Raw genomic sequence first — 25,801 nt, forward strand, 5'->3', positions numbered from 1 at the left:
ACCTTCTTGTTTAACCCAAAAAAATATACTTCTTCCGTCCCACCTCAATTGACATAGTTCTTTTTGATAGATTATTAGACAGAATAAAAATATTGTGTAAAGTAAAGTAAAATATATGGACCATATTTACAGTGCAAATTTATTAGTACTACAAAAGAAAACAGGCTAAGTCGGGTGGTACAATTTGAAAAAATGGAGCGAAAAGAGTAATTAATATCTCGAGATTAATTTAGTTTAAATAAAAAATTTTAACAATGTACATAAGCATTGGCATAAAGATTAAATAAATAGTAATTTAAAAAAAAACTAGATATAAATTAATTATTGGGACAAAGGAGAATATCTATTATCAAATGTTAATATTTATATAAAAATATTTTGAGGTTTTACTAGGTAGGGTTTAGATTCTTATTATACATTGGGCTCGTTTGGTTTTCAGTAAATGATTATGTAGGATAATTTGTAACTAAGATATTTAACGTGGATAATGACAGATTATTAATATTGAGTTGGTGTTTGCTATCATGACTAAATACAGAATATCATGGTTTAGGTTAATCCTAGGGGGAGGTGGTATTATTAATCCTAAGAAATCTGGATTAATAATATTGGGTCGTGGATTTAAACCGAATTATTCGTATTATTATTAAATAATACCAAACACTAGACTGATCTGTAATAAATTAACTAATACAGTGTATTAATCAATATCAAAACGCGCCCTTGATTTCATGCTCGTAATGTTATTTCAAATTCCATAAAAGTGCGCGCACACATACATCCAAGTTCCAACAACGTATTATTTCAAATTCAATTTTTGCGCATGTTTCATATATTAAATTCATTAAAACTAGGGACTTCATATATCCAACTTTTTAAATCTAAAATATATTCGTCAAAACTCACACCCAATCAAATTCCTCCCCGACCATGTAACTATTTAAAGAATTAATTATCAAATAATATACCAACTCTAAAATTGCAATTTCAGCCTAACTTTTGAAATCTATACTATATTAAAAAAAGTAAGATTTCAATTTCAAATTGATTTTAATATGGTAATTTATTGTTATAATAAAATTGAAGGTTTATTTATAAACTATATTTTTTTTATTTTTTTTTAATCTTCTTATTTTTTGATTTACTGCTTTTTAAAATTATTAAATTTGACTAATTATAAAATATTTAATATGCATATCAAATTAAAAAACACGATAAAAAATTTAATTTGATATAAAATGTAAAAGTTATATTTATTTAAACGTTAAAATTTTAAAAAAATTCTCTCTCATCTCTCGTCTTTTTTGAATAAATCTATTTTCAATTCTTTTTTATTTTTATTTTTTTACTTTTTTTGCCTTTTCATTATATTAATTTTTATTATTATGAATTCTTTTTTATTTTCTTTTATCTTTTTCAACATTCAATTCAAATATATTCAGTTAAAATTAATTTTTTATTATATTTATAAGTATGATAATTGAATTGATATCAATTTTATGTAAATATAAAAATATATTTTCTGTGCAATACACGGGGAACAAATGTTAGCGTTTATTAATGTTCAACTTTTTAATTTGTATCAATCAAAATTAGGCATCTCAAATTTGAAATGCTTTAAAGTCATTCCCATTTTCAAATGTAACACAAACAAATTGACTTCTACTTAACCTTTTTAAGCATAGAAAATACATATTTGTTCATAAATATGTATTGTGAACATGATTTTATTAAAATTACTTAACCTTTTAAGCATAGAAAACAACCTAATATATATACGCTTTATCTTGAAAAAAATTCTATGCGTTTATAAAAATTTATTGAAACCAAAGGTCCTAACTACACCGCACAAGAAAATCTCGATTTCTTTCCGAATCTCTGTGAATCCAAAAGGATTTTAAGAGTATTTTAAGAACTCGTAAAGTAGAGAAGAATTCTGAGGATATCTGAAAATGTGCTCCTTTTTTTAGCGTAAGATAAGAAGAAAGAGGAATAATATAAATAATACGATAGGAGAATTTCTTTTTCCAAGTCTAGAGAAACGTAGACATGCTATGATACTACTATTAAATGTAACACCCTGTTGTGTGTGTATATATATATAGGGGGCCGCTCCAATAAGACCCCCTAATTTTAGTGAGATCTAGGGCACGATCTGGTGCATTTATTTTATCAATCCTATAGCTGATATTTGTATCTGGAGGATGATTTTTTTTCGCAGGGTTCCAATCCTGGAGGGAGCAAAATATTTTAAATTTTGTTATTCATCAGTATATACTGTATTGTTTATCAGTATATCGGCCCTGTTCATCAGTATATATGTCTTATTCATTACAAATTTTTTAAATTTTATTTTTCATCAGTATATATATCTTGTTCATTATATATACATTTTGTTCATTTGTATTATATGTCTTATTCATTGTACTCATGTTACACGAAAAATAGGGGGTCTCACTGGAGCGCGCCCCTATATATATATATATATATATATATATATATATATATATATATATAGGGTGTGGTTCCAGAGAGAACTACATTATTTGTGAAAACGAGAGAACCATCAAATCTAATGCATCCACTGTAAAAATTAATACATTCGTTGTTAAAATTAATGCACTAAAAAAATTTAAAAAAAATGCTCCCTTCAGGATTCGAACCTAGGATCTGCATTCATCCAACAAGATGATGTATCCACCGTAGATCTTAATGATCGAATGGCTGAAAATGGTTCTCCGGTCTTCTTTTATTTATGGTTCTTTCTTGAACCTCTCCCTATATACAGTGACGGAGGGAGGGGGGGCAGTGGGGGCACTGGGCCCCACTGGAAATTTCAAAATAATTACTAGTATAGTACTATAGTAATATTTATATTTTTAGTTAAATATATGTAGTTTTAATTCTAAAAAAAATTCTATTTTTTTCCTTAAAACAATCATAAATTCACAATATTTTTTTAATTTAGGTTGATGTTATTTTATATTGTTTGTTATTATTTTTTATTGAAAGAGTAAATTTGAATTTTGAATTATCTATAATGAACGATTATAAAGAAAATAGTAAATTTTGAATTGTAAATGTAACTTTTTTTTATAATCACCTTGCAATTTACTTTCCATGTTTATTTTACTTTTTAAATTATGTTATGGATTGTTTGTTTTAGTTTCTTTATTAATAATATTTTTTTAATTATAACTTGATTTTATTATGTATTATTAGGTATTATTGCTAATATATTTAAGTAATTAATCCTAGTTCATATAAGTTATTAGCTCAAACCATATGCTAGTTAATTAGTTTTCATTTCTTTTTTGTATATATGTTATTCGTATTTACATTATTAATGAGGATTTAGTATTTCTTTAGTTATGTGGAGTAGAGCGTTAGTGAATGAATCCAATTATTACTTTTATTTTCAGATATCAAGTTATTAATTATTATTAATAATTCTAAATTTTGTTATGTAAGTTTTTAGGACATATTTTGATTAATCTTAGTACCTCAAATTGAAAGAGATATTTTTGAGTCTACATCGAAAGAGATTTATTTTAAATATTACAATGAAGTTTTTATATAGTAGATAATTTTAAAATACTAAATGTAAAAAAAATACTATATGTTATAATATAGCAATGCCTAGCTATTAATTTTAAACGATGCATTGTACATAAAATATATTGATAAAAAATTAATTTTATTTTTAATATATATATATATATATATATTATTTTAAAATTATTATAAATTGGGCCCCCCTGAAACAAAATCCTGGCTACGTCACTGCCTATATATATATATATATATATATATATATATATATGCATTATCTTGAACAAAACTCTATATGTATATAAGAATTTATTAAAACTAGTAAAAACTTAATAATAAAATATATAAACACAACTCGAAGACTCTTTATTTTCTATTATGCTTTACAATATAAGTTGATAAAACACTATTTTCATTTTCATCCATATAAATGGCAAGAAGCATGTGCCATAGTTACAATAAGAAGCATTTTCTTTGTCAGTAAAGAATCATCAAACATCAAACACACAGAGTGTAGATTTAAATCAAACCTTTACTAATTTAGTTTTATACATGATCCCATATTATCTTCCACAAGCATAAATCCATAAAAACTTCTAAATATAAAACTAACTGCTAATTACAATATAACCACCAAAGCCCCAGACTCAGTATCATAATCATGTCAAAGAAGACGCCATAATTACAAAAAGAAGCATTTTCTTTGTCAGTAAAGAATCATCAAAATCAAACACACAGAGTGTAGATTGTAGATTTAAATCAAACCTTTACCATAATGATTATTTCTTATAAAAGAGAACACTACCTCAGACCTTCCATCATCGAAGAAGTGGCGGCATCAAGTGCGAACCCCCTTGAGTTCATCTCTTCCAAGAGAGGAATCGCATCGTGCTTCTTGTTCCTTTTGAGAAGAGCATGAAGAATAACATTGTACGTAACACCATCAGGCGGACAACCGTTGTTCGTCATTTGCATCAGCAATTTCTTAGCCTCCTCTATCTTCTGTTCCTTGCAAAGTGCAGCAATGAAAGTGTTATATGTTACAACGTCGGGCTGGATGCCTTTGGATGGAAGCATGTTGAACAGATGCTTTGCCATATCAACCCTATTATCAGCACACAATCCCTTAATAAGAACATTATATGTTATTATGTTGGGAATGATGCCTTTGTCTTCCATGATACGCAACATGGAAATCGCATCACCAATACGGTGAGCACTACACAATCCCTTAATGAGAGCAGTATATGTTACAACATCGGGGATGATGCCTTTGACTTCCATGGTGTGCAACAAGGAAAATGCTTGAGCAATACAACCAGCCTTGCACAATCCCTCAATGAAAGAAGTATATGTAACAACATCGGGGATGGTGCCTTTGTCTTCCATGGTATGCAACATGGAAAATGCTTGAGCAATATGACCAGTCTTGCACAATCCCTCAATGAAAGAGTTATATGTTACAACATTGGGGATGGTGCCTTTAACTTCCATGGTATGCAACATGGAAAACGCTTGATCAATATGATCAGCCTTGCACAATCCATCAATGAGAGAGTTGTATGTAACAACATTGGGGATGATGCCTTTGACCTCCATGGTATGCAACATGGAAAATGCTTCAGAAAAACGATGAGCACTGCACAAACCCCGAATGATAACATTATATGTGAATATATTAGGAATGATACCTTTAACTTCCATTCTACGAAACACGGGAAATGCTTCAGCAATACCACGAGCTTTGCACAGGCCATCCAATAAGATGGTGTAACTTTGTAAATCATGAGGAAATTGTAGAGCTTCCATCTCTTTGAACAAGCTCAATCCATCTTCACATCTGCCTTCATGGAATAAGGCCTGTAGCATTATTCTATAAGAAACAACATCGCGCTCTAAACCTTTGGTGGGAATTTCGTTAAAAATACGTGAAGCTTCATTCACCCGCCCCATTTTGAGATACCCATCCATCAAGATGTTGTAACTTGTAATATCAGGCTTGATGTCCGATTTCACCACCAATTTGAGAATGCCTAGGCCTTGGGCTTCAACCATTTCTCCTTTCCTCATCATCTCGAATATATTCTCCGCTGCATCCATCATTCCATCTTTGCATAAAGCATCCAATAAAATATTACAAGTATACACATCCGGGTGGCTCTTAGAAGCCACCATCTTCCTCAACATCTCTTCAACCTCATCCCATCTTCTAATATTGCATAGCCCCTCAATAATTGAATTATATATCATAGTATCGAGTAAAATACCCTTACCATTCATGACGGAGATGAGTTGGAGAGCCTCGTCAACCATTCCATCGTTGCACAAACAATGAATCACTGGGTTGTATGGATAAACATGTGGTTTGCGCCTTCCTTTTTCCAATAAGCTGAGCATATCAGGAGTGGAAAACATAGTGATCATCTTAAGACAAGTATTTGCATCAGGTTTGCACCATTCCTCAGTCAACAGCCTCTTGAGTAGTGTTGCTGCGTCTAGGCTCTTTCCAACCAACAAAAGCCCGTGGATGAGATCTCTGAATGTTAAAACAGTAGGCTCGTATCCACGCTTGAAAATGCTGCCTAATACTGCAAACCCAAAATCAGCTCTTTGCAGACGGCAAAAGCAAGTAATCGCAATATCAAAGGTGCAGTAATCTGCAGCAGCATTTCTTCGAAGCATTTCGTCGAACATATGAAGGGCAACAGAGTATTGTTCCATCTTCACCGCAGCAGTCAATAAGTTATTGAACTCAATAGCAGAAGGGCGTGGCCGCGTTTTCACCATTTTGTGAAATCGAGCGATGGGCGACTTGGAATCGAATGTGGGTGTGGTTGAAAAGTGTGTGATGTTATGAAAATTGAATAGGGATACAAGAAAAGAGTGATAAGCAGGGAAGGATTTGAATGAAGAATTGGAGAAGAATCTTGGGAAGATCATTGTGAGAGGAAGATGAGAAATGCAAGTTTGAATTGTGAAAGAGTTACTTGAATTGTTAAATAAATAGCAAGAGTATTCAAGTAACGCAAGATTCGCAACGACTTGAGAAGCTAAAGACTTATTCGGATGAAAAATGTTGGATGGCGATGCGCATTCTTAGCTCTGCATTCAACTTCATCTGCTCCACAGCTGCGCCTTCCTCAATTCTCGCCATTTTTTTTGCTATATTAATGCTTGCTGAATATTAGGCTTTTATGTAATAGATTTTGAAAATGGCTATTACCAACTTTTTTTATTAGAAAATTCAAACTGAATATTAGGCTTTTATGTAATAGATTTTGAAAATGGCTATTACCAACTTTTTTTATTAGAAAATTCAAGTAAATCAATATAGATGTTCGGTTATCTTAGTTAATTTGAATCGCCATGATCCGACTCATATTGAGTTCATTCAGAAAATAATATGATATATATTTCTTGTATCGTTTTATATAAGAGCATGGATGTAAATTGGGTTGATCCACTTAGTTTCGGGCCAACGTATTTAGTTTCGAATTGTTTCGATTCGGGATAATTGTTCTTTTATTTCCGGGTTAAAGTATTTCGATCTATTTTTACTCTACTTGATTTTGGGCTAGCTCATCGGGCCCATAAATTTACAATTTTATTTAAATTATATTTTTTTCATTGACAATCATATTCTTGAAAGAAAAAAAATTAAATTGTGTTTTGTTTTTATAAATGCACTTCGCCTCGTTTTAGTTACAAACATTAGTGTTATGTCAACGTAAATTTTCATAATAATTAATATGTAACTAAATATATTACAATTAAAATGGATATACATTTAAAATAAATGACTACATTTCTTTAATTTTTATATCATAAATATTTATTATGTTGGAGAAACAAAAACATCAAAATCTTATCAAATTAAAAGTAATGTAATAAAGTTTAAAAATTACTAATTATTAAGGAAATGTTCAATTGATCAGGCCAACCCATTTGATTTTCAAACCATCTCTATCGGGCTCGAGCTATTTTTAGTTCAAACCATTCGGATAGAAATTTTTTCGAGCTAAAAATTTCTAGCTCTAACCCTCATTTTTTATCAGTTTATTCATATCAGTCTGTCGATTTTGAACTTTATTGATATCCTTATATAAGAGAAACAATGGAACAAAGCCTGAACAATGAACAATGTCTATTGGCTCCAAAAAAATGAACAATGTCTAGTTCAAGCTGGCAATTATGCAAGAACTACAATAAACTCTCAAGTTATCATTATAACCTTCATATAAATTGAAGAATTTCTTTTCTGTCAAACTTAGCTTAATAGAAAGGGGTGGGTGGTTCTCCTATTCTATGCCAGGTAGATTTATTTCCCTTATACCATATCTTACTTTTCAGATATATTTGAAAACTAAAACTAATTTGCCAGAACTCCAAAATGTAAATAAAAAATTATAAATAACAATTATCACTGTAAAATCTAGTTCAAAGGTTGTCATACAATAGATAAGGCTCTTGATTCTGCTCCTCTTTCCCCACTAGTTTAGTTTTATACATGATCCCATATTTTCTTCCACAAGCAGAAATCCTGTACATCTTAGAAATGAAACCAAAATCTCAGCGACCCTTTCTACAGCACTAGCATACACAGCCCAAAATTTCCTTCTAAAAACCTATGAATCGACAAAATTTACTAATCATACCGTCTTAGGTCGCCTCAGGGCCTGGACAAAGTGAATAATGGAAGCCATGGTAAATTAAGACAACAACCAAAGTATCCAGCGCAGTCGGGGAAAATCTCGTATAAACATCTGAGGAAGAGCTTGCAGCACTGAAATTTTAGAATCTAAAATGTGAAAAGCATTTTTGATTCATTATGTGGGTACGAGGTGTTCTCCCAATTCTTTTGCATGATAGGAGAAAGAAGTGCCTCTGATAGTTTCAAGACTCGACCACTCCAGAATCCTGATCCACGACCCTCTTAATTGTATATCTTCACAGCCTTCTCGTATGGAGGACGATACTGAAAAGATTCGGTAACCACGGATATTAGTGCAACCTACTCACAGCATCAGAGGACAGGTCATACACCATTGCAACTTCAGTTTATGGTAATATCAATATATCCATAATCAAAATACATAAACCCACATGCAGAACTGCTAAGAGTACTTAGTTTTGAATAAATACTTATAAACATGGAGCATATAAACATTCACATATATAATGCTTTCGTACCCGCTGTTTCTGCTTTTAGGAACCTTCTTAATAAGGGCGAGGAGCAGGACAAAAATATTATCATTATTGATTCTGTTTTTATTATGTGCAGAATGTATTGAAAATTAATTATATTGGGTACTGCTTCAAAAACCCAATATGAATTGATGAAAGTAATATGTCTGCAAAAGAAAATAAACATAATTTGTACATTATGATCATAACATATTTATAACCACATTCACAACACATTTTAAGGTAATAAGGTGTTTAAACTTTAATCTAAACTCATCTTTTCTGTTAATAGATAATTAGTACTATATCTTCATTGTAGTTATTTACAAGTGACATTTATAAACATTGAAATATCAATACACAAATATCTATATTTGATATACTTAGTAATAAAATGCTACAATTTGATAAAATTCAATAATACTTTTATGAAGGAAAATGAAAACAAACTGTTATATGCTTAATACATGTTTACAAGCAAATACAATAAATTTCAGTCCTTAAATGCTAGTTGATAATAATAATAATAATAATAATAATAATAATAATAATAATTATTATTATTATTATTATTATTATTATTATTATTATTACATTGAAAATCACATTATCAATGGAAATGACATGTACTAGATAGTATTTATATATAAAGTAGTATGTGGCCTGTGGGAGTGTATATAAATACAAGTACTAAGTCGAGACAATATTTTGATTATTTTCCACAGTGAGGGATTGTCGCTTTTTGAAAGTGTGTGTATACGTATGTGGATCTATATTTTGTTAATCTGAAAGCAAGAATCTAATATGTCAAAGTATCGATACGTCTTTGTACAAAGTTAATATGAAAAAGCAAAGAAAGCAACTTATGTCACTGAATGAGAATTGGCGTAGAAAAAGCAAATAAGTGCTGGTCAAGAATACCTGATTAGCTGTAAGAGGCCTTTTTGGGGAATTATCTATGTGTTCCAGCCCAAGATACTGCTCCCAAGCAATATACATGCTGCTTGTCTGCTGGCCCGAGATTCATAAGAATGAATACAGACATCATAAGATGTTAGTTCATCTTAACAATATAATACCAATGGATGCACAACAGAGAAAGGAGAGAAGTTTTTTTCTTTTCATTTCTTTGTGTTGTGTGTGTGTGTGTGTGTGAGAGAGAGAGAGAGAGAGAAAGACAGAGTGTGTGTACAAGCTACAAAAAGACAGACCTGGAAACGAGTAAACAAGATTTCTGAATCCTCTAGGTACTCAGCTCGACCTTGTGAAACGAAAGCAAATTTCCACTGGCAAAAGGAAGACAGTGACAATCAGCAACAAATTATCGTGGGTAAGCAACTAGCAAGGACATGCTGTAACCCACATAAAGGCTCTTCTATTTAGAATCACTTAAGATCTTAATGGAATTAGTTCTGAGGCATACAACCTTAGAGATCTCTTCATCTGATACACGTAGCTTTTTCTGAACACGAATCTTGACATTAGCTAAAATCTCGTCTGCATGAATGACCAATAAAAAGGGCTCACCAAAATTCTGAATTTTCTGCCACAAACAAAGTGAAATATTGTGATAATAAACAAAATACAAGATGTCAAAGTGCATCTTCTTGAACCATTATCCCAGGTATGGAAAGACTTAAACCATAGCATAGACTACAAGAGAGGCTTAAATCAAAATGTTACCACTTGGTTCTGATTTTCTTCATTCATAAAGTGATATACATGAATCAAGCAATCATGAGGACCCAGATGCTTCTCTTCTTCAGGTATCTGCAGAAACAAGTGAAAACTGTTAAAAAGAGACATAATTTACTTAGGCACATGCAGGGGATAAAAAACCGCAAGTGCTTATGTTGGCAAATGATATTGAACAAGAGATTGGGGAACATGGACCTTAAGAGCACTTGCATAGATAAGCATGTAATGCACTTACCCCTCAAACACGCACACACACACACACACACACACACATGAGAGAGAGAGAAGAGAGAGAGAGAACCTCTTCTGCCCGTAAAGTCCAATAGTTGTCATTTATGCTCTCTATCTTTTCAGCTGAAGGAAATATCTGAAAAGAAGTCCCTTTTTAGTACAATATTACTTTCTGAATACATCAAGGTATGATGTTAACAGTAATTAATAAACTAAAAATCAACTTCATGAACTTTTATAATTTTATTTCCCTTCACCTCCATGAGGAAAGTGAAACACAACATCAAATTTACCATAAACAAACATAGCTCATAGCCACCAAAAGCATACCCCTAGAAAGCATGAAAACTCATCTTCCACAGTCCGTCTGGCAGCCTATGTCAGATGACTCAGATCACACTAGACGCAGCACACAGGCATGCTCCAGATACTTTGATAAACAGAATGTAAAGGCCACATTTGGAGCATGTAGTCATGCAGAAAGGTCAAAATATGTGAAACTCTAACCCAAACTAACAAATTAATCTGATTGTTTTGAAACCCTGAAAGTCCACTTTTCATCTCAGTCAACCACCAGCTTAACGTCAGTTACACAATTCACTGTTAGTTCCCAATTTATAAGAAGCTTTTAGCAAAATATATTTAGTCAATGCATCCTCACCATCCTCACTATAGGACTCCAAGAAGAAATTTTGTTAAGCTGCATGCAATATAGCATGATAATTGCAAGTTTTTCTTCAATTATATACATGATTGTCCAACTTCTTATCATCCCTTATGCATGTCCATAGTATTGGACGACTCATCAATCGAGTTATTAGTAAAGACAAACAGTTATTAGGTCATAATTACATAGTACATTCCTACTGACTTGGAATTAATACAAAAATAAATACAATAAATGGAGTTAGGAGCTGAAGACCTTGTAGATCTTGTGGGTGAATACTTCCAGCAATCTGAGTTCTGCATCTGGACGAGACAGCTGAACCTGCATAACAATTAAAAGAAACAATATCAGTCAAAGAAACACCAAAAAACAAATTATCCTGTATAGATGAAGAAAGAAATTCCAGGTTTGAAATATGTGTTCCAGTGAAATGTTGATACAATGAATCAACATTATTGGTCCCATATTTACCTTCATCTTGAGATCATCAAGCAAATCAGACACGGTACTATCCTTAGGCAGCCTAATATTGTTAATTCCCATCTAGAAATCAGAAAGAACAGGAGAACAATGATTTTGTCAAACAAATAGCAGAGGATTAGACATGTATGCCAAGAACAACTAATTTACTAAATTGAACAAAAATGTGACTTACTTCATTGTTTGTTCCATGACGGAAAGCCACTCTGAGCGTTCTTAAGCCTTGCAATTCTGGCAGAGGCATATCCAGGACTTCATAGTACAATATATCAGAAGTCTGAGCAAAATAATAACTATTCAATATTTCAGATAGTAAACATGTCAACTCAGACTCATAATGTCAAATGATGGCTTACCTGATTGTAATGCAGCAACATGTCTAGCAAATTATCTACTCCTCTATACTTTATAGGATGAGGTTTTGGTTGTTGGGTGTATGAATTGCATGACGTAAGTCTAATTTTAGAAGGGTCATCTACTCCAAGTTGGCGAGCCACTTTTTCTACAACTTCATCATATGTGTCAAGCTTTGACCTTCATATTGTAAAATATGTATATACATATATATATATTAGAATGCAACTAATAGACAGATTAATGTGATCAACTAAGATAAAGATGATGGCTTGAGTTCCACATTTGAACCAATTTTGCACTTACAGTTGTAAACAAAATTCATCCTCTTTAGGCTTTTCCAGGGACCGAAAATGAATAACCTGCAAAACATCCAAAATAGAAGATGAAAATGAATTCATACAAGTTAAGTTTGTTCAATGACATAATCAGAAACTTCAGATCTTCCTTTCTAGACATGTAAGGTTCAGAAGGGAAAGTATTGCTAAACGCCTAAAGAATTGAGATAAGGTTGCTTATGAGTCCCCAAAAATAATCTTAAAACAGCAAAAAGTAGTACAAGGAAGTCTTGGCTGATGTTTGCTCCCAGTGCTATTAGTTCTAGTAGGCAGAACCTTTATTTTCTTTTATGCTTTACAATACAGGACACTCATAACTTAATAAAACACTTTCTTCTCATGCTCAGAAGTAATTGATGGAAAAGGGGTGCAGTAGCATCTTTTTCTTTTTCCTCCCTAGCATCCTTCTCCTTTATGACAGAGCATCTCTGCAGTCAGTACCATAAATTTTTGTTTGTACTTAAAGCTTAAAAGTTAAGACGATTAATGGCAGTTACATAATTGATTATTGTTATCTTTAAATGTTTCAGAGTGGCTGTAAAGAGAGGGCTCCTTAAAGAAAAACAGGAGTTATAAAACTTTCTATGAGTAAATGAACCTCCAGACCGGTCTTTTTATGATGCTTTCGCAAGGTTTGGGTTCACCTCTGGGGTATGCTTCAAGAGTGGAACATGGAATAATCCCCTTTCTCTTAGAGAACGCCCAAACCAGCAAGATAAGACTATATCCATATCTTATACTCCAAACTTATATGCCTGGTCTGTCTACATAACATATGCATGGTAGGTTACTGGTAAGACAGAAGAGGACCGGGAGAAAGAGCTAGAAGTACCAAAGGCCCAGACCCAGTACAGCACCAGATCATTGGACTATTTTATAAGATAATGTGTGCCATGTGAAAGGAGACAGCATATCGATTTATGTTTGCAGGAACTTATAGCCAAGAATTGTAATGTCTCATATTCATAAAGTTCGCAAATTGCAAGTCTGATACCTATACACATGTGAAAGGTTAGGAGGGAGGGAGACTCCATAATCGATCAACTAAAAACTAACAGTAAAGAAAGGACATAAACTCATGAAAATGTATTAGTATATTTTATTTCATACTCCAAATTGGAACCTAGAGATCAGAATTGAGTCAAAAAGGAAGTGCACGGGAGAGTGAGAAGGAACATACCAGCATGAAAAAGAAAAAAGACAAAAGAAATACTTTTTTTTGCCACGATAGTAGGTGTGAAGGTCAGGAGGGAGGAAAAGGGTACTTCAATTTTTTGACTGATTCATCAACAGAAAAGTGAACTATTTGCACCTCAAGACTCAAAGTTTACAATTCCTAAAAGGCAATGTAGCGTTATGCTAATAGAATGATAAGGCATATCCCACAAGAAGAGAAGTTTTCCATAAGAAAAGAAAGGGACTTCGAACTCAATGGTGCATGAAATATTTCCAAGGAGCATATAACAATGGAAGCAGCTCACAAAACTCACAAAAACTTAAGAGCATTTGAATGAATATATTCAAAAAGAGTTCATATCAAGCCTGGATCATAGTCCTTTGCGCCAAAAAGATTTTCAGAATCCCAACAAGAATAAACAGAAGGAGCTAGATGGCAGAAAGAATGAACACTTGTAAATACATAAAAAAGTAATTTCACATAAGAATTATGAAAAATAGATACTATATGAAATTCAGAAAATATTAGATGAAAAGTACTTGGAGATTATGGCGGTACTCAAAGAATGACCGAACATCTGGGCAGCGAAGTTGCTGGCGAGCTTCATTTGGAAGGGACTTCTGAAAGCAAACTATGTCCCCATCCTCAAGCTGTAGTTAGAAGACAAAGCAAATTGATACCACATTGTTTTTCTCGCATAACACGTTAATTAAAAAACAAAATAGAAATACCTGACTAGACCTAAAAGTGAATCTCTTTTCGATATGTTCACACATCACATTAGGATCAAATTTTATTTCCTGACAACCAGAAACAGAGCAAATTAATACCATTTAAAACACAGCATGTAAAAAATAGACTTATTCAATGAGTTGACACTGTCAAAATAGTGAAACACCCCAAAAAATATCCTGCCATAAATATCCTGCCCTAAAGCAACCAGAAAATGATGGAAAAGGGATACTTGTCATAAACATTACAAAAAAGAGAGCTGATACCCCCCACCCCCCTCCTGCGGGCGCCAAAATTTCTACTTGCAAGAATAGGTACAATAGCACCCTTCTATAACTACTTGATGTGAAAGCTGAGAATAGAACACCCAGCTCATTACAAGAACAGGAAAAAGGACAGTATACGGTTAAGGGTAAAAACAAGAATATATAAATCAACAAGACTATGTTTAGCCTGTTAACAAACCTCTAGATATTAAAAGCAGAACATAAACATGAAAGGACGGCTATCGGAAGGTTTACGACAAACCAGCAGATGCAGTTCAGTCCATCACATTCACATATTAGTTCTGATATTTAAGCAACCAACCTCATAAAGCTCAATATCTTCCTCAGGAGCATAGCCAGCCATCTCATTTAGTCTAGTCAAGATATCTACTGGCTTCCCCAAGCTCTTCACAAAAAGTCTACCAACATATCTTGCATAAATAAAGATAAAAATAATGTCAAAGAATTGCTTTTTGTTTGCATCTCTTGGAGATGTCTAATTCTTTGGTTTTCTGGAAATGTTGTACAAAAAGAAACATATAAAAACAAAGGAATAAGAACTAAATAATACCTAAGCTCTTCCTTTTCTGGATCGTAAAGCTTGAAGAATAACAAAATGTCATCTTTTGCCTTATTAGGGAGAGGGATAGGCCGCAAATCCTGATTGATAACATAAAAGGTTATTAGCAATATTTATGAAGAAGGGCTTACTTTCTAATAAAGAATGGTTCCATTACCGGCCCAAGTTCTAACTCTAAGAATAGCCTCAGCTCTGCATTCTGAACTTTATTAGATATATCCCTCAAATGCCCAACCTACAGCCATGTGAACCCTTGAAATGAATATATACACAATATAGATCATTGTAACACAAGAAATCTCAAAATTGTCTAATTTGTATAGGGAAGTACTGATATATGCATACTCGATATAAACTGACAGCAAATGAAAAGCAAAGAGTTGGTCGAAAAAGTGTTGATTATAAAGATGCAGTACATTCATCAGTAGTAGTTGCATGCAAAAACAGGGATACTCCTGCCATATACTCTCTCCGTCCTGGAAAAATAGTCCTAGGAGGGAGTGGCACGGGTTTTAATAAAAGTGGTTAAGTATATTGTGAGTGGAGATTGGAGAAAGAGTCTGACTATCATGTGGTAGTGTCTAGAACACTCCATTCCAATAAAAAGATTACTTATTACATATATTCTAGGTGAAGGCTTTTTTCCCCTTATTCTTATTTTTCATAAGAAAGAGAGGAGATTTTATTACTGAAAAAGAGATTAGTAGATAAGGGATCCTGAAGCCGAAAATATTGACTAAAGAGTATCCGATACTACATTATTAGTTGAATTTAGCTCCATAGATCACAATTCTATTGCAAACAAGAAAATATACAGAATTATAAGATTCAACGATGACTAAATATTATATATGATAAGCCAAACTCATAGATCAGCCAAAACAACAAGAACTACAATATAGCGACTTTGAATGGTTGCTTTTATAGGCAGCAGAAGATGCTTACACTTTGTGCTTCATCATGCTGTGTCAACGGACGGTTAGGACGATACGTGTGATTTTGGCGCTTTGCCCACAGCCAAAAGCGTTGGAATTGCACCGGTATACCAAATTTATTTGCAACCTCTTCCTGGGGATTACGATCAGTTGATGTTAACATAAACAGCAACAATAATTACAACTTCAACATACAACTTCAACAACGGAATGTTGAAAAATACTAATATATGAGATGGCTTAGCCTGGAACTACTTTATGTATTTCAACAAAATTATGGAAGTGTATGTCCAGAAGAACAGACTGAACTCGGAACATTTAAGATGTGTCGTTTTATAAATCAGCTTATAAGAGCAAGACCTAGCATCAAACTGACACTGATATTTCTAGACAAATGTATTAGCGTTGGAACACTTATTCATGACACACACAAAAATCAAGAAGAAAGACTTGCATTATATTATACAAGTATGATTTGCAAGTCCTATTTGATGTTATTTCTATTTCACTTGAATTACTATGGTTTCCAATTGCAATATTCTATATATCATATTGGATGTTTCCAATCATAATTAAGTTTTCCATCTAAAGTAACAGTGATGGTGGTCCTACATTTATATATAATCCTTCACACATTTAACTAGCAAATACCCTACATGCAGGAGGAGACCTCTTTTTTATCTGTATTGTTTTTTAAATATATTTCAGAACTAAGCAGCCTGTCCGCATCATTCCAAATTTATGATAACTAAGAAGCCTGCCCGCATCAGAATATACTTCAGACTACAACATTGCATAGTAGCTGCTTGCGAACAATTCGCCAATACAAGTGTTAATCTTTTAGCAGACTAAGGTACCACATTGCAGCCACATTAAAAAATTTACGTGGAAGTTTATTTAGTATAACTAGTAAAAGGAATTATTGATAATCTTAGGACGATCTACACTCTCTTCAGGATATGCACGTATCCATAATAATATTGACGAGAGGACTGGTTCTGGCTTCCACACACTATAACGAATTCCCAACTGTACAAGTCCAGTTACAGTTCACTCAAATATTAACCTTATTCAGCACAATTAATTCCCGATAATTTAGCTCCATGTATCATAAAGGTGGATTTCTCAGGCACTAGTTCCAGATACAGCAGCTTAAGCATTACAGAACTAATTGTAGTGAAACATTTACCAATGTTTACATACCTTAAAAACACTAAATGGCATCTGCTTCTGGACACGGAGGCTCCTAACTTTTTCATGATCGACTAAATCAAAGAATACATTCCTTCCAATCTGCCAAGTAAAATCTTCATCACATGCAACCTGGAAGCATCCCGCCACTTTCTTATTAGTTGCAATCACTTACATTTGAAAGGTCGTAGAATTAAAACTTGCTCCTTAAATTACTTACCTTTACAATAGTGTAAAGATGTGCTTCAGCTTTTTCTTTCTTCTTTTGTTCTTTTTCTTCTTGTTCTCTCTTCAGCCTCTCCTAGTTGACATTTCAAACTCTAGTAAGGCCACATATAGTAGGTAAAAGCGGAGACTGATATCTTTTGAGAAATATGAAAATCCATATGCCAATATCAGAATCTAACCCTAAGATGCTCAGCAATATCCTTCTCATCGACATGACACATAATTTTATCCTTGTCACTTTCACGTATATACACCAGCATATAAGCATTTGAGTGTTTGGTGAACTTGAAGGGAGTATTATTGATTCCCTGGTTCGTCTGCATCAGGTGCTGAAAAGATAAATTAAGAAAGGATATGTGTCACTAAACAAGAAGATTGCCAGCAGAAGCAAAGCAATCTATGTATATATCTTTGAAAAATAATATCACAAAAACCTACTTCTTCTTCACCACCATATAGCTCATCTAATGCCTTTTTCATATCTTCTTTTGTCACTCGTTCATCATCAAACTTATACCTGAGAGACATTTAGGATTATTTGTTGTATGCAATTCAAAAACAAAAACCATTTACATGATTCATGTAATCTTCATGATCAACCAGGGGGTTTCTGAAATTTTTGGGGACAGTGGTATAAGAAAACCACAGTGAGGGATGCTGACAGCATAATTTTGTCAAAGGAACTAACTCTCCAGAGAATAACAACCACGACTATATTTTAGTTTAAGTAAAGAGAATTGACTAGAAAATGAGACAACAAATTCTTCCATCCAATCAGCAAAAAGAGAGTAATTATTGCAGAAATAATTCCTGAACCCAGACCAATTCTCAAACAAAAACATATGAGCTTAATGATGTACAACAATCAATTCGACTCGCTGAAAGCTGTCAACCCATAAAAGTAGTACTTTTTTAGTTTTCTATGCTGCAGACATGGGGGGAAAAAAAGTTTGAGAATGTGCGTACCATTGGCTGGAAAGAGTAGGCCGTATAAAGGCATAATAGTGACCACCGTGCACACCACCACTATGGACCAAAACACTGCGAACAATATAAGTTGAACCAATGAAAAGATGTAGCATTCAAGATATTGTGATATATCATATATCTATTTAGATGGATCTAGAAAGGCTATAATTAAGTCACAAAGAAACATAGATTTTCAAAAAATCAACTTGGGCATTTACAGAAATAATTTATGAAAGTAAACATTGTTCAGCCTTTAAGAATGGAAAGTAAACATCTCGCACTTTTCACGCAAGTCGCAAGTTATAAAGGTTGAAGTGAAATCCAAGAAATACTTTTATCCAACCAAATGAGTTGAGTAAATTGAAATTTTTCTCACTATGAAACTGGGAATGGAAGAAAATCTCATCATCTGACCTGTGAAGTGTATAGAGGTTACGTACTCTTCTATCAGCATCAGGTGACAGGTATTTGCCATCATCTCTATCAAGATCAAGTTGAAGAGGGAACTCATAGTGATCATTTATCTGTGTCATTGACATCAGGAAATTAGGTTACTCACCTGTACAGTTGTTCGGAAATATAAAGTGCAACTAAAACAGGTACTAAAATAAAAAATTCATATACAACAATGAAATGGCAGGACGCAGGAGCATAACTCAAGACTGAAATTTTGAGGCTTGAGAGAAAATTTGGATCACAATGGCTGAATAAATGGCTTCATCAAACACACTCACTCGTTCCTTCACACATGTACAGCTACACAACAGAAAATCAAGTCGCAATGTCCTATTTAACACTAGCTCTCGCCTTTAGACCATACCCACTTCCCAAATCAGCCATACACTGTATGACTGAAGGTATCCAAGAATCAGCTCATGACTTCTCTATTGTCTAGGGTACTTCCGTCTCTACATTATGGTTTTTGACTGAGCTTCCATATCTAAATGACTAAATCTAATGTGTTTCGAAAATTCAATATTATGAATGAACTTCGATTTTTTGCAATTCGAGTCACCAGCATAATTTCATAACCAACTGTCAGAGATTAATTCCTACCAAGTAAAAGAGACGATCTCATGGAACCTTTCCATATCTTGCTTCTATAGGTATCATTAATTTAGTAAATCTCTCCTTAACTTGTTGCCATAGTTATCTATGCATTGATTTAGCTGACTAGAATACAGGAATAGGTCAATTATGTCGTCTAATTCCATAGCCCTAGAGTCAGGATTCACTATTTAAATGACAAAGTAGAAGTCACCTTGCTTAGTTGGATTGTATCAGTTAGTTTCAGCCTTTGGTCTTGGGCAGGCTCTTACATGTGAATCGGCATTTTCACTTGGGCAGGGGTATTTCTTTGGAATTCAATATTATTCTTTCATTAATTGAGTTCTTTTTTTCTTTTCTTCTCTTAATTTAATAATTTCTATCTTTTGACACCATGATTCTATCATCAATACCCAGAAACGGCATCTTTAACATATGGTTCTTACCTAGCAAGTGACATTTGGTCAGAATTATACCCATTGACTCAATTTGCAAGAAGTTCATCATTTGCATTGCAATTTTTGACATGTTTCAAATTTGCAAAATCAGTCAAAGATTGTGATTTAAAACGCAACAAACCAAAATATTCCTCTGCACTACTCATATTAAGTATCACTGCTAGTCTTTTCTACATCTCTTTGGAAAAGAACTTATATGTCTTATAATGCAATTTACCGAAATTTGTCAACTTAATAGAAAGAAACCATTATAGGTATTCTACTCTAGCTCTGCATTCTATATAACCATATTGAAAGTGGAGGTGCCGCTTCTTGTGACTGTATCGCATGTGGACATTCTGTATTTTATGTGGAAGACAAAATAAATCCAAAAAAAATTATAACTAAGAAATGTTACCTATGTTTGTTGTGCCCAATATCTAAATTAGTTACTAGGTGCCCTGATTAGGCACCCTTGTTATTTTTATCTAGAGGGGACAGGTCTTGAAATTCATGGATTCTCCACGATGCAACTAAAAATCCAATTTTGATTAGTTACTCTATCTGTAGGATCTTTGCATATCCAAATTCCAAGAGTAATAACCATAAAACGATTACTAAATTTGTTGGTAGGATGTTTTCCATAGACTAATTCTTTTCAACCCTAAAACTATCTTTCATGCCTTATTCAAGTAGTAATGCTTAGACACTATAAATTTGGTATTGGAAAAAAGCCATCCAACCTTGTCTACCTCTAGTACTTTATGTGCCAAATAAAAATGAATCGGGCAAGCTCTTAGTGGAATAGAATATAATATAATACAACAGAATAGAATAGAAAATTAATATTTTTTAACTGCTCACCTTTACCATAACATCACGCACAAAGTCGTATTCAAACCGCTTTAAGTGAAGCTGGAGAACTGGGGGGAAGTCTATAAATAACACTCCTTTCTTAGCATCCTGAAATAAGCAGAGCATCAGCTTAAGAAGGGCAATTAGCAAAAGAATTTCTTATTTTAAGACAATATGATCATAAAAGTATCAGAACTGTGCAATGACAACCAAAGCACTACTCATGATTGAGCTTATAGCTCTACATCATATGAATTAATGATACATGAAAATTAAAGCTACTATAGTAGGCATAACATTTGTCAAATCCAGCTAACTTGAGCACCTGCAAACCATGTTGTTCAGCCTGATACTTGTTATCTCCATCTAGATGTTCAACTGCAACATACTTGTCAAAAGAAGCATAGACATCATGACAGCCTTTGACATCCAGCTGAAGATCTGTCACATGGATAAGGAAAAGGACGTTCTTAGAACCAAGCATAAAAACAGCAGTAAAGTACTATCAACAGTAAATCTGTTCATGTTAAGTACCATAGAATGACTCTTTTCTACTAGATTTGTAATCCACGTTAATGCACTCAATGTAGTTCATATGGTGCCCTTCAAATAACTGCTGTATGGCACCTTCCACAACGGTTCTCTAATGACAGTATCATAATAGTCAGTGAGTAACAGTATCCAAATTCAGGGAAATTGAGAGTGCTAGAAGCTAAGAACCTTCATTTTCTCTTCAAGCTTCTCGCAAAGAACTCTATTGAGTTCTTGTACATCATGTTGCAAGAAAGCATCATAGGTGTCCCATCCAAAGGATTTTGTCAACTCCTTTGTTGCAACACTATTATCGCTGTACTGAAGCTTGTAAAACAAACTCTGCAGAGCCAGAGGGATACTTGCAGATGGCATATCATTAACATTAGTAGGCATATGGTACACAGCCTGAAATTACAAGAGAAGATGTATGAGTAAGAACGTGAAAGAACCTTAATAAAGTAACTCAGATCGGACTAGATAGCCCCAAATGAATATATTAACCTTTCTGAAGAAAGGAATATGGTACAGAGTTTGGAGAAGAGAGTTCATATAGCAGGTAGCTCCTTGGTTTTTCAGTCCCACGAAACCAGTTTCTTTCTTCGAATCATATAGCCATGGATCCATAGCTTTGTAGACCGCAACCTCAGCTTCAACTAAACAGGTGTCATTGACAAGATAACCCCTGCTAGGATCATAAAGTTCACCAAGTGGCATAAAGGATGTAAAGCCCCAATCATTTTCTCGGGCATTGAATTGGTGTTGCGTTTCTGCATGATCAATAAAAAAGAATTATTTACATTAACTAGCTTCACATCTCCCTTAGAACGAATATTATCTCTAATTGAAAGAAGCAGCAATATGGACCAATGATTTCCCATTTACACTTAGCTAACGCACAGATGACTGACAGAAACACCAAAGCAAATTTGATCTTTACTTTGTGAAATTCTACACGATAGTTAAATTCAGCACAAGCTTAAAGGGGTCGTTTATACCAGGAGTGCAAGAGATGTTAAGTCATAAACCATATTCTGAAACAAATTTTATACAGCTTCCACATCTAAGTCACAATCAGCATATCCAATAGATAGTATTCTTGTCAGAAAATGGCAACCATATTAAAAAAAACGGGTCATTAAAATATTACTGGAGGTACTCAAGTTATACCTAGTTACTCGAGGCATGATGGCACCAGTACATACTACTGCACATACACGTTTAATGCCACTAGGCACTAACAAATAGAGTTCTGAAAAACACCACAAATGCATGAGCTAATTCCACTTCTTAGCTGTAACTATAGTTGTTTGCCTAAGCAAGCCATTTTCGGGGGGAAGCTGGCGTAGCAACTTAATATGCCGAATAATATACAAATACCAGAAGTGTAGATATAGGACAGAGTTAGAACAGTCAACACAAAATGACCTGATGAATTCCCAATGTCCTTATACAGACAAATTTTCAGAATTAATTGATGATAAAAAGGGACTGATTTTTCCAATAAATACAATGTGACTTTCTAAACCAACTCCACATATAGCATAAATAATGCCAATGATGATTTTAAGTAGATCAGCGTGGTATATTGGTTTGAAAGCAAAAAAGGCTGGGTCAATTCTACATAGAAAGAGGCATTGAGCAAGCTGAGATGATTTATTTTTCATGCTGACAGAAAATTTTATAGCAAATTAAGGAGGGGATGAAGCATACAGTGTTACCAAAACTAACCAGTTTTTAGTTAAGAAAAAGACATACTGAAATTGAACTAACAAGCTGAAATAATTAATTTTCATGGTGACAGTAAATTCTACTGCAAATTAGATGAGGGGATAAAATGTACTGTATTACAAAAGACAAACTGGAATTGAATTGACAAGCAACCATGGCATTTGTTGCCTACCGAGAAAAAGTTTTCATCCTGGGTCCATTAAGTTATCTGGTTAGAATGTTAGCACTATATAGAGTAGATTAATCCTTTAAACCACTCCACATAGTTTATGGTAAAGCAAATGAAACAAGGTAATTTGGCTAAAAAATATGCAGTGAGGTAGTTACTGGAAAGATTATATTAGCATTTCATTACCCTTTCTGACTGAATACTTGCTATGGACTTGATTCACAATAGCCAAACTGAAGTGGGCATATCTAGTCCATCCATAAGGTAAACCCGCAGAATCAGCAACATCCAGATACATGGATAAATAATCAGCATTGTTCCCCTTCGGAAAAATAAGAATCCGCCTAAAAAGAAGGAAAAAGTTAATGTCAGCATTACACTCATCAAACAAGTCAATTACATCAATTGGAGCTCTCAATTTGTAGGAAAGAATAGTTACCATTTGTAATCACCAAGATCAAATATTCCAGAATATAGCTTCTTAGTAGTTATCCTAGAAAAATTTTCAATCTTCCAAGTAAATTTTGCTGTGCGAGGATCCTCTGTTGACTGGTTTTCCACACTATTTTCTGTTGCTTCTGGTGCTACAGCAAATAATGGATAAGAAAATGAAAATAAAAGGCTACTGAAAGAATGAAAAAAAAAAAAGCAAACAAAACACTATCATCCATGATGCACTGCATGAAGATGGAGCTTTATCCTAGCAAGATAGTCGAATCCAAAAGCATTTAGCTCCCTCTTTTTGCCCGATTATTATACGGAATAAAAACGTGATAACGTGCTCCTAAGGCATCACACCGTAAGATTCTTCAACTACATTTGCCTTATCAGCATAATGGACACTACATGCGCATAAAATAAACAAATATGGCGAGTTACACGCAGCCAACTAATTGTCTACCATCCAATTCTTCGTGTTAGATTTTACGAATTTCGCTGCAACATTAAAGTTCACATTTAAAACCAGACCACGAACCACCCCACCACACACCCTCTTCTCTGTTTCCGGAAATTTACACATAAAAGCAGAAACGGAATGTAACATTTAAGGAAAAACGTTTTTCCTGCACACAATACAGATGGCCACAAATATGAAACAGACCCAAATCCCCTGTTACCTCAAAACAGCACTCCAAAAAATGAACAAATAAAAAACGGGGGAACACGTCTATCTACTCATTTGAGTTACCTTCCACTGCCATTGGCTGAGGCCCTTCCACCAAATCTGATCGAGGAACTAACATGTCCTCCTCCTCTTGCTGCCACCGAAAGAAATAATAAAGATTAATTAAAACAAAACGAAAGACGCCATATATCAAAACAACGGAGTAGCATACACCCAATCACTTGATCGCGAACTAGACCTAAACAGAGACCAATTGAATATCACTGAAGCTCGTTCTCTCACAGAAACAGAGCAAAAAACACACACAAAACGCGCACGCGTGCGTATTCTCCCTGCGAATTCACACCGGAAAAAAACTTAAAGGTTTTTTCGAAGCACTAGTGAATACAGAAGGCGGGCGGATTTGCAAACCTCATTTGGGGCAGGAGGCGCCATGACAGTCATGTGAGGAGAAGTCGAGTAGAATTTGAGGCAGAATTAACCTAGATTGGATTGGATTGGATTGGATTTTGATGGGAATTTTGCAGATGTTTTCAGGTTTAGGAAAATGGAAGTCAGGGTGCAAAGGGGGGGAAAAGGTGGTGGGGAAAGGAATGAATGAAATCTAACGTGGACTTTTACTTTCATTTTTTTATTTTTTTCAATTGCCCATCAAAGTAATTATTTTTATAATATTCGAAAACTTTAAGGTACTATTAATATACATTGTTGTTCTATGTTTCATTTGAGACAAAACTTGGCTACATTTGCCTATTTTATAATTTTTCCCTCTCATTGTGAGGATAAATTTGCATCCAATTGAACTTTATAATTTTTCCCTTTCATTGTGAGGAGAAATCTGGATTCAAGTGAACAATATCTTGGATATTAGTTAAATAAATATATTTGGTGCATGTGTGTTGGTCTAATAGTAGAGTAGCTAATATGAACTCGAATCTAAAATTTTACTTCTCAAATATAAATAATTTGTAGTATTTTTTTTTACTAAAAGGGTGCCATCTTATAACCTAAAATCGGAAAAAAGCAATATCTATAAGCCAATTCGGAAAATCGGCCTTCCAAATCATAACATCAGAAAAAAGAAAAAGAGTGTCGGGCAAGCTCATAGGCTGCACGGTTCGCCTCACAGCGCATATGAAGAAAATCCACCACCCCATGCTGACGAGAGTGATAAAAAAACCTCCCCCAAATCATCGCACAACGACTCCGCTCTTTGACTCCGATCCGAGAGAACATGAGTAGCTAACAATGAATCAGTGTACACCACAATCGGGCCAATATCATTCTCTAAGCAATGTCCCACAGAAAAGCATAATAGCGTGG

The 25,801-nt window shown here is 33.8% G+C and overlaps 2 protein-coding genes across 6 annotated transcripts; both read right to left on the reverse strand.

Annotated features, from left to right (window-relative positions):
* Nucleotides 1-4,064: 4,064 nt before the first annotated feature.
* Nucleotides 4,065-6,757, reverse strand: LOC131000277 (pentatricopeptide repeat-containing protein At1g63330-like). The gene is made up of 2 exons (XM_057926094.1): nucleotides 5,826-6,757; nucleotides 4,065-5,642 (listed from the first exon to the last, which is right to left on the reverse strand). Exons 1-2 carry the CDS (start codon nucleotides 6,490-6,492, stop codon nucleotides 4,354-4,356), a joined length of 1,956 nt encoding a protein of 651 aa, XP_057782077.1. The 5' UTR covers nucleotides 6,493-6,757; the 3' UTR covers nucleotides 4,065-4,353.
* Nucleotides 6,758-7,945: 1,188 nt separating this feature from the next.
* LOC131000278 (ubiquitin C-terminal hydrolase 12-like) lies at nucleotides 7,946-25,084 on the reverse strand. Of its 5 annotated transcripts, none has more exons than XM_057926098.1 (32): nucleotides 24,890-25,084; nucleotides 24,542-24,611; nucleotides 23,792-23,930; nucleotides 23,539-23,696; nucleotides 21,957-22,222; nucleotides 21,642-21,860; nucleotides 21,456-21,564; nucleotides 21,247-21,362; nucleotides 20,931-21,029; nucleotides 18,997-19,106; nucleotides 18,580-18,654; nucleotides 18,052-18,130; nucleotides 17,793-17,942; nucleotides 17,606-17,686; nucleotides 17,398-17,517; nucleotides 16,205-16,327; nucleotides 15,417-15,494; nucleotides 15,251-15,339; nucleotides 15,002-15,110; nucleotides 14,413-14,481; nucleotides 14,221-14,331; nucleotides 12,473-12,528; nucleotides 12,169-12,346; nucleotides 11,988-12,089; nucleotides 11,804-11,875; nucleotides 11,588-11,653; nucleotides 10,736-10,801; nucleotides 10,420-10,506; nucleotides 10,163-10,279; nucleotides 9,948-10,022; nucleotides 9,658-9,744; nucleotides 7,946-8,527 (listed from the first exon to the last, which is right to left on the reverse strand). In XM_057926098.1, exons 1-32 carry the CDS (start codon nucleotides 24,920-24,922, stop codon nucleotides 8,486-8,488), a joined length of 3,351 nt encoding a protein of 1,116 aa, XP_057782081.1. In that variant the 5' UTR covers nucleotides 24,923-25,084; the 3' UTR covers nucleotides 7,946-8,485. The 5 variants fall into 5 exon arrangements, 4 of the variants coding, with proteins under 4 accessions (XP_057782081.1, XP_057782080.1, XP_057782079.1 ...); XM_057926097.1 differs by having other exon boundaries at nucleotides 9,658-9,747; XM_057926096.1 differs by having other exon boundaries at nucleotides 23,792-23,936.
* Between the last annotated feature and the right edge of the window lie 717 nt (nucleotides 25,085-25,801).

Source organism: Salvia miltiorrhiza, chromosome 8 (genome assembly GCF_028751815.1).
Source record: "Salvia miltiorrhiza cultivar Shanhuang (shh) chromosome 8, IMPLAD_Smil_shh, whole genome shotgun sequence".
NCBI lineage: Eukaryota > Viridiplantae > Streptophyta > Magnoliopsida > Lamiales > Lamiaceae > Salvia > Salvia miltiorrhiza.